At 45.2% G+C, this 18,453-nt stretch overlaps 1 protein-coding gene across 4 annotated transcripts in view; it reads left to right on the top strand.

The window, feature by feature from the left end:
• FAM110B (family with sequence similarity 110 member B) overlaps nt 1-15,591 on the top strand; it is a 152,773-nt gene extending 137,182 nt beyond the window's left edge. For all 4 annotated transcript variants that reach the window (XM_044245560.1, XM_044245563.1, XM_044245562.1 and 1 more), the window contains one exon: nt 12,715-15,591. In XM_044245560.1, coding sequence (XP_044101495.1) covers nt 13,023-14,135 — 1,113 coding nt within the window. In that variant the 5' untranslated portion in view covers nt 12,715-13,022 and the 3' untranslated portion in view covers nt 14,136-15,591. The remainder of the gene's footprint in view (nt 1-12,714) is intronic.
• Nucleotides 15,592-18,453: the final 2,862 nt, after the last annotated feature.

The following is an 18,453-nucleotide window of genomic DNA, read 5'->3' as shown; positions in this document are numbered from 1 at the left end:
CAAGTCCCTTACACGTTCTGAGCCTCAGTTTCCCCATCTGCTAAGTGGAACAAATGATACCTGTTAGGCAAAGCTGATAAATATAAGGTATCCATCCCACCCAGCCTGAGGTCTGGCGGAGGAAAGGTAGCGCCCCACCTCCACAAATGGTTACTGCTCTATTTCTCTTCTTAGACTTAGCGATTGTGCCTACAATCAAAAGCTTGAGAGATCATGAAACCCTAAACCTCAGCAACCACGTTTTGGCACGAGCAAGATAATTCTTGTTAAAAAATAATGGAAAACTCCATTTCTTGCCAAACAAACAAAAAATGATAGAGACTGAGCGGGGGGAGAAAAACGATTTTGAAAAGTCTACTCCCTTTTATCACTTTGAATGAGTCATTTTTCTTTAGTAAACAGGAGTGAGAAGCTTAAAATTAATCAAGATAGAGGCAGATAGCATCATTCTAAAGTGAAAGCATGAAGGGAAGTAGTAAAAAAAAAAAAAAAGGTGCATTGTATGTGAGTGGATCATGAAGGCAGAGCGTTCAGAGCTTATGAAAGACACATTTTGTCCATCCTGCAGTGTCTGTAGTTTTTACAAGTTTTTATCAGATTACTTTTACTATGGATTTGCGATTACCGTAATCCTTAGAGAGCCTCTTAAGTGCACAGCTGTGTGTTTGTTTTCTTTGTTTGGGTAGCAGGAGCATGGAGATGGGGAAGGAAGCAAAGCCTTCGGGATAGTTTTAGCTTTTTGTTGTTTATACTGAGGCGGAGACCCATCCTGAATTGAACACATGTCAGACAGGGTCCCTGCAAGAGATACCATCAGGGAGTGTGGCCCGGAAGAAGGGGTCCTGGTGGCAGTTGAGGATGGACAGGCAGGAGAGGGTTGTGCCCCCCCTCACCCCCCTGAGATGTATCTTTGTCACCGGGATCTTCCCCTCCCTCCGAATGGCAGCTTGCTTCCAGACACCTCCAAACTGCCTAGGAGAGCCAGCAGTTTGGCCTCCTGCCTGCTGTTCCAGTTCCAGCGAGCTCAGATGCAGAGCTGGAACAGGCCTGGGCAAGTTGAATGAACTTATTAGTCATTCCTGAGCTCCTTGTCACCTGGACCCAAAAATAAGACTTCAAGTGCAAATTGTGGTGAAGCCTTCCCTTGTGCCATTCTCAGTTGGAAAATGATTGGTCTAAGATGGTTAAGTGCTAGAGATTAAACTGTGTGCCGCAAAACTAGACGTCGATCTACTGAGGTGTCGTACTTTGAAAATGGTTATTTGTCCCACAATTCCATCTAACCCTTAAAAATGAAAAAAACTATGGTTATCGCTTCTGAGTACACTTGAGGCAGAGAACTAGTTGTTCTAACAACTGCTGTATACCAACTATTCAAGAAACAGTAATTCTAAGTGTTCCTTGGCAAATGAGATCCACAGTATTTGTTTGAAATGAACCTACTGGTTGTGCTTTAAAATTCTACCTTGTATTAATTTCCCTTTGTGCCACATTTAGCGTACTAAGCTCAGTTCAGTGCTGGTGTGTTCGTTAAGTTGTGAATGAACAGTTTCTGTGCATTGGCGGGCTGTTGCCCCAGAGTCTCCAATCAGAAGGAGGCATTTTGAGTGTAGTTTCAAATGTGTCAAGTTTTTTTCCCAGTTTCACTTTTGGAGCTTTTCATTTGACATATTCATTGAGCCTTTACAATATAAAATGATGTGCTAGATCTTCTGCTGGGTGCTTGGTATTTTATTTCAGCCTACTATGTGCATGGCTGGTGGCTTTTCTAGAAATAGCAATCAAAAGCATGTGATCCCTACTATTTGATGCTCTGGGACATAAGATAGTATGAAATCTCCGTCTTATGTTGCTTGTTGTTCTTTCTAATTTATTTCTCATTGTTTCCATCCAAGTTCAGGTAACTTTGATAGCTCTGCAGTCAGCGGTATCCAGAAAGAAAATGAAATTAATGGAACCCAATTTATAACCACTCCACCTTCTCTACTTCTGCATTTAAGCTGTTAGCAAATAGCATGGTTATTTGATTTCACAAAAAGTTAGGAAGGTAAACTCTAAGTAGTAAATAGCCATTTGCTAAACAGTAAATAACCAAGGGTAGAGTTTAGAACTAAAATAGAATTAGCGTGGGTCCTTAGCCATATTACTCAAATATAAAACACGTAAAATGCATCACCCATATCTTTTTAAGAGCACTGGAGTGACGGTGTGACTCAGTGAGGTGGGCCTCCTCCTTTAGGGACATTGGCAAGATTGAATTTTAAAACCTCGGGCACCTGGGTGGCTCTGTGTGTTGAGTGTCTGCCTTTGACTCAGGTCATGATCTCGGGGTCCTGGGGTCAATCCCTGCACTGGGCTTCCTGCTCAATGAGGGGCCTGCTTCTCCCTCTCCCTCTGTGTCTCCTTGCTGCTCGAGCTCATTCATGCTCTCCTTCAAATAAATAATTTTTAAAAAATAAAAACCTAGAAGATGCATAAATGCAGTCCTGAGGACATCATCTGTGCTTACCAAGAAATGGTCGTGATTAACACGCTAATTATTAAACATAATACCTACGAATTTACCTAATACATTTACAGTGATCTTGATCTACTGTCAAAAAAAAAAAAATGCTGCTTTGCTTTTTCTCCCTTCAGGTTGAAAAATGTTTCACAAATTTATTTTAACACGTTGTGAAGTGTATTTCAGAGTAAATATCCTTTTACCCCAAGGCTGATCCCTAGAAATTAAAAATATTTTCAGAAATGAAGGATCGCTCTGTACTGTCACCCTTAATCTTTGTTGTTGCATGTATGTGCTGCGGTTGCCGTGGAGTACAAGTGTACACAGCTAAAGGGAAAAGTAGTATGCAAAATGCATTTACTGAGAATGAATGTCGGTGGAGAATGGGGCACAGGGTCCCCAGATCCACACAGCCCCGGATTCTGGTCAGTTCTCTCAGAGGCGAGGCACAAGTACTTACCCTCTCCTCCTATGCAGGGGCTCAGATAGCATTTCGGGGGTCATCATGGGGATGGATACGGTGGCACACTCTTAGCTGTATCTCCGTGAACGACACACTTAGCTCGCAAAGTCCATAATCCGCGACATCGTTAAGCCCCTGCAAGACCATTAGGTTCCTGGTCTCGACCTAGGGGACCAGCTAACACTGAGACCAACGCGAGCTAGCCAGGCTTCGAAGGCCTGCGATTTGAGTGCCCTCGTCTGTAAAAAAGGAACGTGGTCCCTTGAATTCAACATTCATTTAGAATTTGGCCTTGGCCTCCCACAGTCTCGCAGCTGAACGTAAAGCCACATAAAATTCTCACTAGAGAGAATAGAAGTGACAGAATAAAGAGAATAAAAGTGATCCGAAAGTGGTATCATTTTATGTTTGTTCGGAGAAGACAGGCAGTCCTATTGGATTTTCATTAGGAATTCTAGTAGCCCTGCTTTTTAATTACTTGTAGTTATTTTCATTAAGCAAGCACTTATATTGGCCAGTGATTTTGGGCACTGGCTATACACACAGCCTTGATTTCTGTAATCTCCGGTGAAATCAGGCAGAGTTTCCCCACATTGGAACAAGTTGGTGGCCCTCTTATAGCAACATTTCCTTTACCTTTGGCCAAAAAAGAATGGTGAACCAGAAATGTGATTTTTTTTTTCCCCTCTGATGCCCTGTTTCCTTTAAATTGTCTTAAGTAGGAGAAAGACATTTTCAAAGGAACCCGTAACATTTTTAAATAATGGATTGACTTCAAACTGAAAATGAAACATGTGAGTATGTTTTCTAAATGACCTTGAGAATGACATTAAAGAATCCATCATAGATTGAGATTTGACCTACTATTTTTCTCCTACCAATTTTAGGTTTGATTTCATTTTTAATAATGGCTTTATTATTTACTCTAGCCTGGTTCACTCACATAACTGTTTGCTTTGAAATTCGAAACCACATATTTTCTCTGTAACTCAAATAAAAATGGGGTCACGCAAATGACCTTTCAGACAGAAACTGCATAGTCCATCCACTTTGACAGAAATAGCACACACACACACACACACACACACACACTATCGCTGGAGAGTAATGGAATCATTTTAAGACAAAAGATCATTCAGTTACCATAAAGCTTGAAATCTAATGATGGTGATTATCAGTGCCAATTTGTGGACACTGGGGACGAAATTTAATAACCGCTCACATTTACTGAGCAAACTTGGTGCCGAGTTCCACGCTGAGCACTTTTCAGTGTATTCCCTCACAGAATTCCCACATATCAGCTCTAGGAAGCGTAGGAATCATTATCCATAGATGAGGAAATTGAGGTACACTGAGCTTGAGTAATTTCCTGGGGCCGCAGACCCCACTGTGGAGTAAGCGCAGTAGACCTTGACCTGGAACCTGGGCTCTGAACTGGGGAGGGGCAGCGAGTCCAAGGGCAGAGGGAAAACCTGAAAGGTATTATGTGGAGCCCTTTTGTCTTTTGCCTTGGATTCATGAGGGTTAAACTGGAAGTGTGTGTACTCTTTTTCCCAGTGCCCTGAGAACTCACCTAGCCAAGTTCTCCTTTCCATCCCCGCGATGAAATCTCAGATGGGACCCATAGCCTCTTCAGTTAGTCTTAAATAATTGAAAATTCTCAGATCAGTTTCAGGATAAAAGAGCCCAGGCCAGCATTTGTCACAACCCAGACTCCAACCTCTCATCTGGTTTAAATGAGCTTCTGCCTCTTCCAACTCGTCCCGTGTTGGCTTGGAAGTGGAGGAGGAGGAATTACTGTGGAGGAGGAGACATTATAATAAACATTGTGGGGTTTTCCTCTCTCCTTCCTTTCTCCAGTTCCTTTCCCACTCGTGATTAGGTATCACCTCTGACCTCTCCCTGTAGGTCCTGTGAGGGTGTGCAAATGTGCAGGGCATGCAGAGTGTTAAGGGGAAGAGGACAGGGTTCCTCTCCTTGGCCCTGGGCCTGGGGGATTTCGTAGCTGGCTCTTGCTGGGAGTTTTTGGGTTGCCTGGCGGCAGCCACACCCCCTCCAACCACTCAGGGGCGCTCACAGCCTTTCCCTTGGTGCAAGGCGGCTGGCTTCTGTTGGGGGTGAATCTTTGGGGGAATTCCTTTTATCAAAACCCCAGACCACCTTTTCCCAAGTACGAACGTGGACCTAGGAAGCTCCCATCCCTGTACACATGGAAACACAGCTTCCTCTCATCTGTCTGAGATCAGGTTAGACAGACATAGCCTCCTACATCACAGTCCTGAGCAGAGAGCTGAGACTCCTACGGCAAAGTTGTCTCCCATTCTGGTCTTTGTTTGCCGACTTGACATGAGGCAACACTGTGGGTAACAAATTGCACCCCTCCACACTTCCCTCTGGACTTGCTCGGCTCACAGCGCCACCTGGAGGGTATTTCCATAACACAGGGCCTCCTGGGTTGTCAGAATAATTTTCTCACATTTATCAAAACACAGGCACACGTCTCCTGCTGTTGCACCAGGGTGCCCCAGCACATTATATGAGAGCTAGTGAGATAGACATCACTTCTTGATCCATATCTGGGTAGTTGTTTTAAGTGAAGAGTTGGCCTCTGCCACATATGTGCCCTCATTCCAACATCTGTTTCTATCCTACCATTGTGTAGAATGCACATTTCCGGAGAAACAGGACTTAAGGGAGGTGCTGAGAAAGTGTGGAAGTGGTTTACCTAACATGTGGAAAATTGAAACAAAGTAATGGAAACCTAGGGTGGAGATTGTTACTAAATAACACATGAAGACCTCCTCTAGCCAACTGAAAAAATAAGCTGAAAAATGATGAGGATACTGGAATCAGAAGTTGAAACGTTATTTGGAAAGGCCCCTAGGGGCACCTGGGAGGCTCAGTCGGTTAAGTGTCCACCTTCAGCTCAGGTCATGATCTCAGGGTCCTGGGATCCAGTCCTGCATCCTGTTCCGTGCTTGTGCGCTCGCTCTCTCTTCTGTCTCTCTGTCAAATAAGTAAATAAAATGTTTTTTTAAAAAGTCAAAGGAAAAGCCCCTGGCTTCCAAGAGTATTCAAAGTGATAGTGTGAATGGCCAGATTATTTCACTTACAGCTTGGAGCTGATGCTGATGGTCACGCTGAGGTCAAAAAAGAGAAGATTCAGCCATCAGAATTATAGATGAGCGGGATTCACCAGATGATAAGAAAGAACGAGGCACGTCATTCAGTAATTGAAAAAGTACAGGTCCTGAAAGGGCAGTGGTTTTGACTTAATGCTTCCAGATGGTTGGCCCTCTGATTTCTTAGTTTCTGTTCAGTCACTAGTGTGCAAATTCAGTCCATTTTTGGAAACATACTTTTGCGACATCCCCATTTACTTTTCCACTTTCGATATGCTCCTCTACTTTTGCATTGTATTTTTTACAATTATTTTAGCAGCGTGAAAGAAACCGATTCAAAGGAGTCTGCACTTGGAAGGGAAGATGTTGAAAACATGGCATATTCACTAAAATTGATAAATCAGTGTCTTCCAAGGGGAATGGCATTGCTTCCTTTAGCCCCCAGAACTAAGCATTATTTTTTAATGCATTTTGCTTCTAAATATAATCTTTTTGTGATAACCACGGTATTGTTAACTATGTGCGATTTGTATTAAGGAGGTGACAAATTTTGTGACACCCTGCTGGTTTAGAAATCACCAGCGTTGGAGGTCAGGACCGATGTGTGCATGCACTGGGCTGGTTTGTAGGGGCCGCTAGAGTTGTGTTTGGCACAGGCCTGGCATGCAGAAGAGCAAGCAATGGAAGAGAGAGTGTACTTACCCATAAACCACTTCTCAGTAGTCATACGAGAAGCCCAGTCATCCTCAGTATACCACCTCACCCTCCACACCTGGTGTGTCTGCAAATTCAGCCCAGTGCACCTCGTCAGCATCTCTGGAATTGTCCATGCTTCTCTCCATCCCCAGAGACCCCCCTCCTCATAACTGTTATGTGAATAAAAAGTGCCTCTGCCCCTCCTGAATCTTCTCAAATCCCGTAAAGAAGTGGGTACTATTATTATCCCCATTTTGGAGATAGAAAAGTTGAGGCCCAAGGCTACTCAGCTTTATGGGGCTGAGCCAGGATCCAGACCCAAAGTCAGCAGCTCTGAGCCTTGCTGCTCTCTCCCACCCCCCAGACAGTTCTGACTGGCTCCTGTCAAAGCCCCTCTGGCTCCCCTCTTCAGCTACCCATTCTCTGCCAGCAGGGGATTTCTTAAAAATACAGATCTGACCATGTCACTGATGCTTCATTCCCCTTCTGTTTGCTCCCCATACTCTGCCTAAAACCTGGAGTCCATCTGCCCTTGCCACCCGCAGTGGGTCTCTGACCACTGTCCCCTTAGCACACCGGACCAGCCACTGGCTGTCTTTGATGTTTCTGAATTGTACCATGAACTCAGTAGACAGCCGCTTTGAGAATGGATGGACGTGCCTTTATTCCAGATCCTCACTGCCCTTCATATGACTGACTACTGAGAAGTGGTTTGTGGGGAAGTCTTTTGGGACAGTACTGCCACATTTGTCACTGGCATTATTCAATTCATATTCGTCACATGCATTTTGAGTCTTTTTTTTTTCCCTAAATTATCATGACTTCCTGTTTCTTTACACCTGACACCTAATTGCTCCATCAACAGGTACTAACTGATTGAACACAGCCCATCATTCAGTGAGCACTCCTACATTGTGAGTGCATTTCTCTTATATTTGTTAAGAATTCAAACGTCACATTGTCCTATGAAACTGTGTGTTTTTTACTTCACTGACATGGATGCTCGTCTGTTCTTAAACGGGAATATCCAAGAACAGCTGTGAGAGTGACCCCCCCACCCAGCAAGTTGGAATTTGATGCCTTAAGGTCATTAGCACAAATACTATTACAAAAACAGTAAGAAAGCGACATGGCACAATTGTATATGTATCACAGTGTTCTGTGATCAGACACGTGAGGAAATTAGAAAGATCAGTTCTTCAAGAATCCTTATTAACCTCAAAGGTAAACTGCTTCTTTTCTTATTTGCCTCCAAGAATGTTTGAACCAAGATGCTCTCAAGCTCACCAAATTCAACACATTCAATTTTTATAGATAAGGTCACCACACTGAGCGGTTTGGTGATCGGAAATTGAATTAAACTCCCCCTTGACAGCAACGTTACCACCTTTTCCATACCGGAAGACACCTGGGAAATGGCCAGTCTTCACATATTTAAGAAATTTCTGTAGGTGGATCCGGGACTGTGTTCAATCCCAGGGTCCTTGCTCTAACTGCAGTGCTTTCTTCCTACTTAAAATTTAAAGACCAATTAAGCATTAACTATCTCTTTCTTTTTACTTACCAGAAGCACTTGGCCCCCAGTGTTTCACAAATTGAATTTTAAAATCGGGAGAGTTTCTGCAGAGATCTGGATTTGCTGCTTTAACAGTGAACAGCAGTGCCCATGGCAGCCCTTAGCCGGCGACCCCTCACACAGGCCACAGTCACCTATCATCAGCCCTACCTCAGAGGCACTGCGGTGCGTGGTACCCGGATTCCAGGACCTTTGCCTTTAAGCAATTTTCACAGAAAGTGTGGAGAGGCATTTCAGTTCCAACCTGTTGCTTCCTAGTACAGCGGCAGGCTTCCTTCCCTTTGCCCTGGCCAGCCAAAGGCTGGACCAGCTTCCTGGGCATCACCTGGGATCTTTGAGAAATGCAGAGAAGCTTGCGCCCCATCCCAAATCTACTTCAGGATTTTCCCTTTCAAGGACATCCCCAAGCAGCCACCGTCCCCTTCAAGTTTCAGAAACAGTGCTACAGTGAGTGGGAGTCACGATTTGTTTCTGAGCCCTCTGTCCCTGGCTGGTATTCCACTGCCGCACAGATAACGTGGCCAGAGCGCAGTGGAGTTCACACGTGCTCTGCTTCAGCTGACCATTTTGTACCTTGGCTCTGCCAAGCTTTATTCTCCAGTTCATTCTAGACTTTCATGAAATGTTCCAATGAATATTCAGCGAGGTCGAATATAGCGAAATAGTTTGCAAGTGGACATTTCTCTCCCTCTGGCTTATGTTTCCTCTTCTAAGCCAGAAGTCAGCGCTCAAGCAGGACTGTATAATGACTGTGGCGCAAGCAGTCCTGTGCAGCTGAGGTCTAATTTTGCTTTCCTGGAACAGGATGAGGCAACAGCAGTCTCTCCTGGCCACCCCTGAGGGGTCTGCCCAGGTGTTGGGGACCAGTGGCAGGGCTGCGTCAGCAGAGGGTCGTGTGCCACAGTATTCCCTGAGCACAGTTTGTGGTTGTCACAAAATGACGTCGAGATGTAGCCCTGAGTTTCCAGGTGTGTCATCTACCATTTGACCCATCTTTTCACCAAATGTACTGGGTCCCCATCGAGACTATATACCCTACAGAACTCTGGGAATGTACAGCTCTGTCCCAGCCCACACTGTTGAAACAATGAAAAGCACAAGAACAGAAGTTAGGGATTATATGATTAGATAAGTATTAGAAGAAGGAGCAGCCTAAGCCACCTTCATTATGTTTGAAGTACGCATAGTTTGTTGGCTACTCCAGATCCTCCAACACACGACCTGTTCCTCAGCATTGTCTTCTGCTTTCAATTCTTCCAGGAAGATGTTTTTCTTGTCCTCTCTGAAGAGTTCAAATTAAAGCTTTTTAAACTCTGAACCTGGTGCTGTGTAAATATCAATGTGTTGAAAATTATTAGGGCAATTGGGCATGACAGAGGAAAGAAGGGGGGGTGGAACAAAAAGGAAATGAAGTGGAAAGTGGTTACAATTAGTGCCTTTCTTACATAATCCTTCCACACCGGTTTTGTTCTAGAAACTGCTCACCAAGGTTAGATGGCTTGGAGCAGACAGTCTTGCCTGCAGGAGCCCTCCTGAGGGTGTCTGCCTCCGTTTACCCATTCTCTCGCCTTTTTTTCCAGGAAGAAATCAGTGTGAAAGCAGCCCAGTGAGCTTCCTGAGGCGTGAGCCCTGGTAAACAGACTGGTGTCCGTCAGTCTTGTGCATTGAGAGTAACGATTCTTATTTAGTGTTCAAAGGTCTCAGAGCCCGCCGTGACAGGGCATGCTGGAGAGTTTGGGTCAGTGACAACATAGATATTTGGGCTTCTGATCCTGATGGAATGGATGGAATTACAAGGGAAGACAGTCATACAGGGGCATGGGCTTTAAGGCCAGTTCACAAAAGGATGATCAGGACAACTCATCATTCAAAGAATATTTTTCTAAGAACAGTAAATGCAGGAACCATGGTCCAATCATAGGCCAGTAGTCCCAGGTGCCATTTTCAAAGTGGAGATAGTTCATTCATTCTTAGCTTCTCAGAACCCCATGATTTAGAGGGAGAGAGGATCTTGGGAATCTCATTCAAGCACCTCATATCCCAGATGAAGGGAGGAGGCCCCAGGAGAAGAGGTGTGAGCTCTGTCACCTACCCCCACCGGGCCACCTTCCCACTTGCCTTGCAGAAAGCTTGCTTTGGTCTTTAACACAAAGCTGATGGGCACAGATCTCAGTCATGTCCTTCACTCTGCCCCCAAATGTATTGCCACTGTCCCAACTGCGGACACATTTGGAAGCCCCAGATGCGAAGATGGAGCTGGAGATGTTATACTCATTCACTTACTGGGGAGAAATGTGGCCTGGTAGGAGTGGGGGGCATGGTGGGTGGGGCAACCCTCTCTCAAGTGCCTGGAAAGATCCAGTGGGATCTGAGCCCAGGTTCTGCTACCTGTTCTGCTTCTGAGCTCCACAGGGAAAGGGGCGCCAGTTCACCTTCCATTAGGTGGACCTAGGGTGGTAGATGAAGAAACACAGAAGGCTCCGCAGAGAAATTGCCGCTCCCCTCTGGCATTTCATTCAGAATTTGTTCAAAGAAGCAATCTCACTTAATCTTCATGAGAGGGGGGAGGAGGTGGCTCTTTCAACTAAACTGAAGTATCATAACAGAACTGCACAATTAAAGGAAGTCATTATGTAGGAATTGCCTTGGGGCTTCTCAAGTCTCGCGTCGGAAAATATTTTTATTAGAACAAATCCTTTTGCAGATTACCGAAATTGTCTCTTTGCAAAACATGGCGGTGAGTGTATTTGGAGATTAAGTTTTTAAAAGATGGTAAGGGAAGGGCCCCTGGGTGGCTCAATGGGTTAAAGCCTCTGCCTTCAGCTCTGGTCATGATCTCAGAGTCCTGGGATTGAGCCCCACATCTGGCTCTCTGCTCAAGCAGGGAGCCTGCTTCCTCCTCCCTCTCTCTGCCTGCCTCTCTGCCTACTTGTGATCCCTGCCTGTCAAATAAATAAATAAAAATCTTTAAAAAATAAAAAAATATATTAAAAAGATGGTACGGGAGAACAATCAGGCTTCCCATCCCCCACCTCCATGCTTGTTCTTAATAGACACTTCATTTTCTTACCATGCAAGCAGATGATTTTATGGTAATACCACTCTATTTATTTTGCAAGTTGGTTTTTTGATGTTAGTTGAATACATGATCCTTAATATTCCTAATTATAGCCAAAGACGCCAAAAAAGTCTGTACCCAGTTACTTTGGGATGCTGATGCATTCAAAAGTGTTCTCTGCCAGCAGTAACAGGCAGAGAGCGGAGTTGTTCTTAGAAAAATGCTACATATATTGTGTACTAAGTAGAAAGACGTATATATATTGTGTACTAAGTAGATTTCTTTTGGGAGTACGGATAAATGTTTCCTTACAGTGGTTTTGGTTGAGGGAGAAGGTGGTCAAATTGTTCAGAAAGCCATGAATAATAAGTACCTGAATAGTTAACTATTATGCCAGTTTTCTCTAACGTAACATATTTAGATGTGAGTGACCTCTTTAAGATTGTGTTCTGAGTTCCCTAAGGGATTGGGGGACCTACACACCACAGAGACACTTTTGTTTTCTGCTCATTAAGTGTGAAAAATCATGGAGCACTTATAATCAAATTATCTAGTTACAAGGTTAATCTAGAGGTTTTTCTAGTTTTGTTTAATTAAAAAAATAAGCTTGTAGTTAACAGGAAGTCATACATTTGTCTCCGTTTTCAGGAGAAAATGTTTTCAAATATATTAGTTGGCAAAAGTAAGATAACCGAAACACGCTTTTTAATTTTTTTTTCTCATCTTTGCTGCCAATCCCTTTTCTTGCCAGTATTATCAGTTTTTGAAGAATTATAAAGAAGTGCTCGTTTCAGATGTTATGGAGAGATTGGGTAGTAAGAAATCAGAAGTTTTGCTTCGCTGAGAAAGAGACGTATTCTAATTCACCGCTGCCAGAGACTGCAGCAGATGCCGGATTCCTAGGAACCGAGGGGCGTTCAGTGAACTGGGAACGCGGCTCTGCCAAACCCGCATTTCCACATTCAGCCAGGATTTCCTGGGTTTGATACAAGGAATGCCAGCCGGGCGTGATTAGGGGGCGGATCTCACCAACGGGGAGGCGGCCACAAGAGCCCACGCGTGGGAAAGCTCGGCCCCTCTCTGTCCCCCAGCACCCGGGTCCGACTGCGGGCGCCAGGGCGCGGGCTGGGACGCCGGGCGCGGGCGGTCCGCGCTCCGGGACCCCGGGATCGCCGCCCAGAAGCGGCCCAGGGCCGGGAGGCCGGCGGAGGCGGGGGCGCCGCGGGGTTTCTCTGTTGCTACAGCCGTGATGTCACTCGCCCATCCTAACCCGCGGTTGGTTGTTGTGTGTTTCAGCTCTGCCTGCAGTTGAGCACAAAGACCTGGAGGAGACTCCCACATCCTTCAGGGAGAAGAAAGGAGGCAGCTAAGCAGATTAAAGGAACTTGTGGCTTGTGGCCTTTCGGAAAGGGGGAAAGTGAATCAGAGGCCCGGTGGCAGTTAATGAGCTGTGAGATGAGGCGCCGCTGCTGCTGCTGCTGCTGACACCCAGATTCCAGGCTCCGTCCGCTGCCCTTTGTGCTTCGTGTACATGTGTCTATTCAGCGTATCCGGAGGCGCCCAGACCAGAATCCAACACGGCTGCCGGGGAGAGACCACCCACCATGCCCACGGAGACCCTACAGACAGGTAGCATGGTGAAGCCGGTCAGCCCCGCGGGCACCTTCACCTCGGCGGTCCCCCTGCGCATCCTCAACAAAGGGCCCGACTACTTTCGCAGGCAGGCCGAGCCCAACCCCAAAAGACTCAGCGCCGTGGAAAGGCTGGAAGCGGACAAGGCCAAGTATGTCAAGAGTCAGGAGGTCATCAACGCCAAGCAGGAGCCGGTGAAGCCGGCCGTGCTGGCCAAGCCCCCGGTGTGCCCCGCCGCCAAGCGCGCCCTGGGCAGCCCGACGCTCCGGGTGTTCGGCAGCCACGCCAAGACCGAGAGCGGCGTGCAGAGGGAGAACCTGAAGCTCGAGATCCTGAAAAACATCATCAACAGCTCCGAAGGCTCCAGCTCGGGCTCGGGGCACAAGCACAGCTCCCGGAACTGGCCGCCCCACCGGCCAGACTCCACCGACCTGCACCGGCACTCCTTCGCCGAGTCCCTGAAGGTGTACCCCACGCAGGGCCGCGGCAGCCCGCAGGAGGGCGGCTCCCACGTGGGCAGGAGGCTGCTGGAGCCGTCGGCCGAGTCCTTCCTCCACGTCTCGCACAGCTCCTCGGACATCCGCAAAGTGACCAGTGTGAAGCCCCTAAAAGCGATCCCCTGCAGTAGCTCCGCCCCTCCCCTGCCTCCCAAACCCAAGGTCGCGGCCATGGCCACCGTGAAGTCCCCGGAAGCCGAACCGGTGGAACCGGCCTGTGGCGTCAGCCGAAGACCCTCGCTCCAGCGGTCTAAGTCGGACTTGAGTGACAGGTACTTCCGCGTGGACGCGGACGTGGAGAGGTTCTTCAACTACTGCGGACTGGACCCTGAAGAGCTGGAAAACCTTGGAATGGAAAACTTTGCAAGGGCTAATTCCGACATCATCTCCCTCAACTTCCGCAGCGCAAGCATGATCAGCTCAGACTGCGAACAGTCTCAGGACAGTAACAGTGACCTTAGAAATGATGACAGTGCCAATGACCGGGTGCCATATGGCATTTCTGCCATCGAAAGAAATGCTAGGATCATCAAGTGGTTATATAGCATCAAACAAGCTAGGGAGTCACAGAAGGTCTCCCACGTGTAAGACCAAGTGCGTGCAGAGGAGGGAGGGGTGGGTCTCTGTCTGTGCATCCGCAGTCGTGAAGGTTGTGAGGTCTCCTTGAAGTGTTGTGAGCTTCTCCACTCTCTTTGTGTTGCTCGTAGTGCAATGTTTCCAAGTTGCATGCCTGTCAACATGGGGACTGACCTGGCTTCCACGTCAACCATCGCTGCAGAGCCTGGCTGAACACAATGTCATCTGCAAAGAGTTTCAGGCCAGAATCCGGTTAGGGCTTCAATCTTAAGCAAAACTGTTTACACGAAAAACGGTATACAACTTCTTCGATATTTATGTGGTTCTTGTGTTTTTATATCCCGCGCTCTTGTGTCTTAATTAAAGGTTTTATCAACTGGCTTTTAAGTTGAGAGTAGAATCTTTTTGAAATAAAAAGCCAATTTGCCTACGTGTGAGCCCGAAACAGTGGGGAAAATCCATGAGATCTGCTACCAAACAGATACAGTGACTGACCTAAGCTAGAGAACCAGGCTGGGTTTTCTGAGGAAGAAAGCGGTGAGCCTGATGTTAATCATTTGCATATTGGAATTCTCTTGCCACTTACTAAAGTAGTGGTTAGGGCAACAGTGCTACGTTTTGTGTCCGATTAAGTGTGTAAATGTTGGTGCTTCTGTGTAATACCCCAAGGAAAGACAATCAGAAACAATGAAGGTGATTCAATCTAGGAGTTTGGGGGTTGGGGGGTTTTGTTGATGTTCTTCTGATTTGGGTTGATTCCAAAATTTCTACTATTAATCTTATGACGGGAATGACCATTCTAAAGCTGATACTAAATGTCTTAAAAAAAAAAAAAACTTGTTTGTTTTTTGATCAAAAACTGATATTATGTGCTGACTCTCTCGTCTCTTTCCTTCCCTCCCTGTGCTTTTGATTTATTTGGGAGAGGGGAGTGGGGCTTGTGCAGGTGTGAGCTATCTGAAGACACGAACACAAATGGAAATACCAGCCATATCAGTCTAGAGCCTCCCATTCACAAACGAATACCTTTCATAACCGAACCATTATCTGAGCAGTGCGATTGTGTTGTCTTGCATATGTTATTCTCCCAGGCTGTGGACCTTTATTACAGCTCTAGGAAACTGTAGAAACATGATGCCATGTAGCTTTTCCACCCCTTGGTCTCTAGTGCTGCATAATCGACTCGTTCCCGTTTTCCCCAGTAACCTGTCTTGCAGGTGGATCGTTAGCTGTGGACCAGCTGACAGTTGTGGTGTGTGGTGGCGGAGACGTAAAAACGTGTAGCAGTCTGCTTCATTGCACCGTACTCATTCTCTGAAGTTCTCAGCAGCACTACCTTAGACTTCATCAGCTAATGGGAAACTTTTTATGGTGTAAATGCTGTAAGACTTTGTACATACTTCAGTTGTTACGAAATCTTTAAGAAAAAAGAAAAAGTTACGCTAAATAAATAGCTCTGGTGCAGGCACTAACGGTGGTGGTTTCTCTTTGTCCTTGTCTTTGCTCCTGCCACGAAAAGTTTAACTTTGGACTGTGAGCCAGAAGCAGGTTTTCAGTAGCTTCGAAGGAACATGTTTTCATTAAGTTACTTTCGCCATATCACAGTTATTCTGAACAGCGATAGCAGTGTGCTTTTGCTAAAAGAGTTTTGTCAAGCTTCCTAAAATATGCCACCTCTTCTTTACTTAGTTCACACTTGCGTTATTTTTACCTTTTCTTAAACATCAGAGTTTTTCACATCTTCCGCAAGACCTTCGGTTGTAAATATTTATGAGTTCTTAACAGCGGAGACCTACCTTTGAATGTTATTTGTACAAGTCCAGAGTCATTAGCATTAAACGTGTTCATACATTTGTCCACTTGTTCGTTCATTCCTCTTTCAACAGGTCGTTTGGTGAGGGGCCCCCTTTTGGGGCCTCGCGGTTGGCACAGGACCACTGTGGTCAACAACACAGCCTTTGCCTCAAGGAATATAGTTGCGTCCTTTAAGAGAAACAGCATTCCTCTTAGTGGACAGATCTTATCTCCTCTTGGTAGGACGCTGAGTATTCAAGTATCTATTGGATCAAGCTATCTGAAGATTAATATTGCTTCAAAAGTTTCATATACTATGTAAATGTAAAAGAAAGCATTGTTTAAGAAGCAGTTTTCAGAAGCAGACATAAGATTCTCAACTACTACAATTTGCAACTTTTTCCTTCTGGAAATCAAATGTGGTTGCTTTACTTTCTCTCTGCTGGTTTGGAATTCTTTCTAGTTCTCTGATTAATTATCTGTTTCACTAGAACGCTTACTTTCCAGAAGAAACTTCTGGAGATGTAGCTTTCAGTGGTGATGACACAGTGCATTCAAGATTATAGAATGAAAATAGGTTTCTTTCATTTAGTTCAAAAATATATATATATGTATGTATATATATGCATATATATATACACACACACACACACACACACACACATACACACATATATATAAATATCCTTCCCTCACCGTTAGGGCAGAAATGTGACCATTTGAAATATTAATGGCTTAGCATTTACATGCATCTCTTTCTAGATATATATATGTATGTATATATATGCATATATATATACACACACACACACACACACACACACATATATATAAATATCCTTCCCTCACCGTTAGGGCAGAAATGTGACCATTTGAAATATTAATGGCTTAGCATTTATATGCATCTCTTTCTAGGGCTATTGAAATACCAAAAATAGATGTCATTTTTCTAAGGACACCGGTTTTCTGGGAGGCGAGCACTTCTTAGCTAATTTAATATTATTGTCTGCTGTTTGTTTTTTTTTAAAGATTTTATTTATTTATTTATTTATTTGGCAGAGGCACAGTGAGAGAGGGAACACAAGCAGAGGGAGTGGGAGAGGGAGAAGCAGGCTCCCCGCCAAGCAAGGAGCCAGATGCAGGGCTCGATCCTAGGACCCTGGGATCATGAACTGAATTGAAGGCAGCTGCTTAACAACTGAGCCACCCAGGCGCCCCCACTGTCTGCTGTTTTAGTCATGGATTCTGCTGAAGATTTCAACATTTCAAAGTCACATTTAATCTGTGTCCCACCAAAATTCAGTCTAATCCTCTGTGGCCTTATTTGTGCATTGGACAAATGTGAGCCTTCTGGTTCCCTTTATGGAAGGGGGAGCTTATTATTTTTTTGTTTGTGAAATTAGAGTTTCTATAAAGGACTGTTTGAAAGGCTTAATATTAAATCCTAAGAGTGAGACATTTCCTAATTGTGAAGTCCTTTTTACAAAGTGCTGATTCTGTGCATGCTTGAAAATTATCTCGTGTGTGTGTGTTGTGTGTGTGTGTGTGTGTGATGATCATGATGATGTTGGTAGGAATACAGAGTTGTCGTGTAGTTCAGCATACTTTTCCCCCGACACAATGCAGAGTGAAGCGTGATTTCACAAGATGGCTCTAAATACTGGTTGTTTCTGAAAACCGCCAAATCTTAAGATAGTCCTCCCAATATCCACCCTCTCTGCCATTGTCTTAATTCAGGCTTTCATCTTCATACCTGAATGATTGTTCCTGTAACCTGCTAACTGGAGTCCCCTCAGCCCCCAGCCAACCTCCCTTCCCATCCCATTTCATGCCAAAGACTCTGATGGTATCACTCCTCTATGTAAAGACGTCCTCCAGCTTGAATATGTTGCTGAAAGGATAAATCTTAATTTCTTATCAGAGAATGTTGGGCATTTACCTTTCAGACCCCATTTTCTGTGTCCCCACGCCCCTAGGCTCCAAGCAGAAGAAGTTTCCATTGGGAGCTTTTTGACACTGTGTTAGTGATCTGCTGCTGCAAAGCAAATTTCCCAAAGCTCAGCAACTTAAAACAATAAATATATATTATCTCCCTTTCTGTGGATTAGGAGTCAGCCACTCCTGTACCGGCGTAGTTAGATGGTTCTGGCATAAGGTAATGTCGTTAGGCTCCAGACAAAATGTCAGTTGGGGCTGCATCCTCTGAAGTCTTGACTCTGGCTGGAGAATCTGAAATCCCAAGGTGAATCACGTGATGGTAGTGAGCGTCCTTACAACATGGCATCTGGCTTCCTCTAAAGGGAGTTGGCCCAAGCGAGAAAGTAATGAGGAAGCCACAGAGCCTTTTGTGATCCAATAGCTGAAGTCACACATCTCCACTGTGTTCAGATCATCAAAACATTATCACTACATACAGCCCACACTCATGGAGAAGAGAGTTAGACCTCATCTTTTAAAGGAAAGAATAAGAATTTATGGACAGGTTTTAGAATCACCACTATTGCTGAGTTTCAGTAGTTTTTCATTCTGTGAGGAA

The sequence above is a fragment of the Neovison vison genome, chromosome 4 (genome assembly GCF_020171115.1).
Source record: "Neovison vison isolate M4711 chromosome 4, ASM_NN_V1, whole genome shotgun sequence".
NCBI classification, from domain to species: Eukaryota; Metazoa; Chordata; class Mammalia; order Carnivora; family Mustelidae; genus Neogale; species Neogale vison.
The sequence above is the reverse complement of the archived record's forward strand: the minus strand, read 5'-3'. Positions and strand labels throughout refer to the sequence as shown.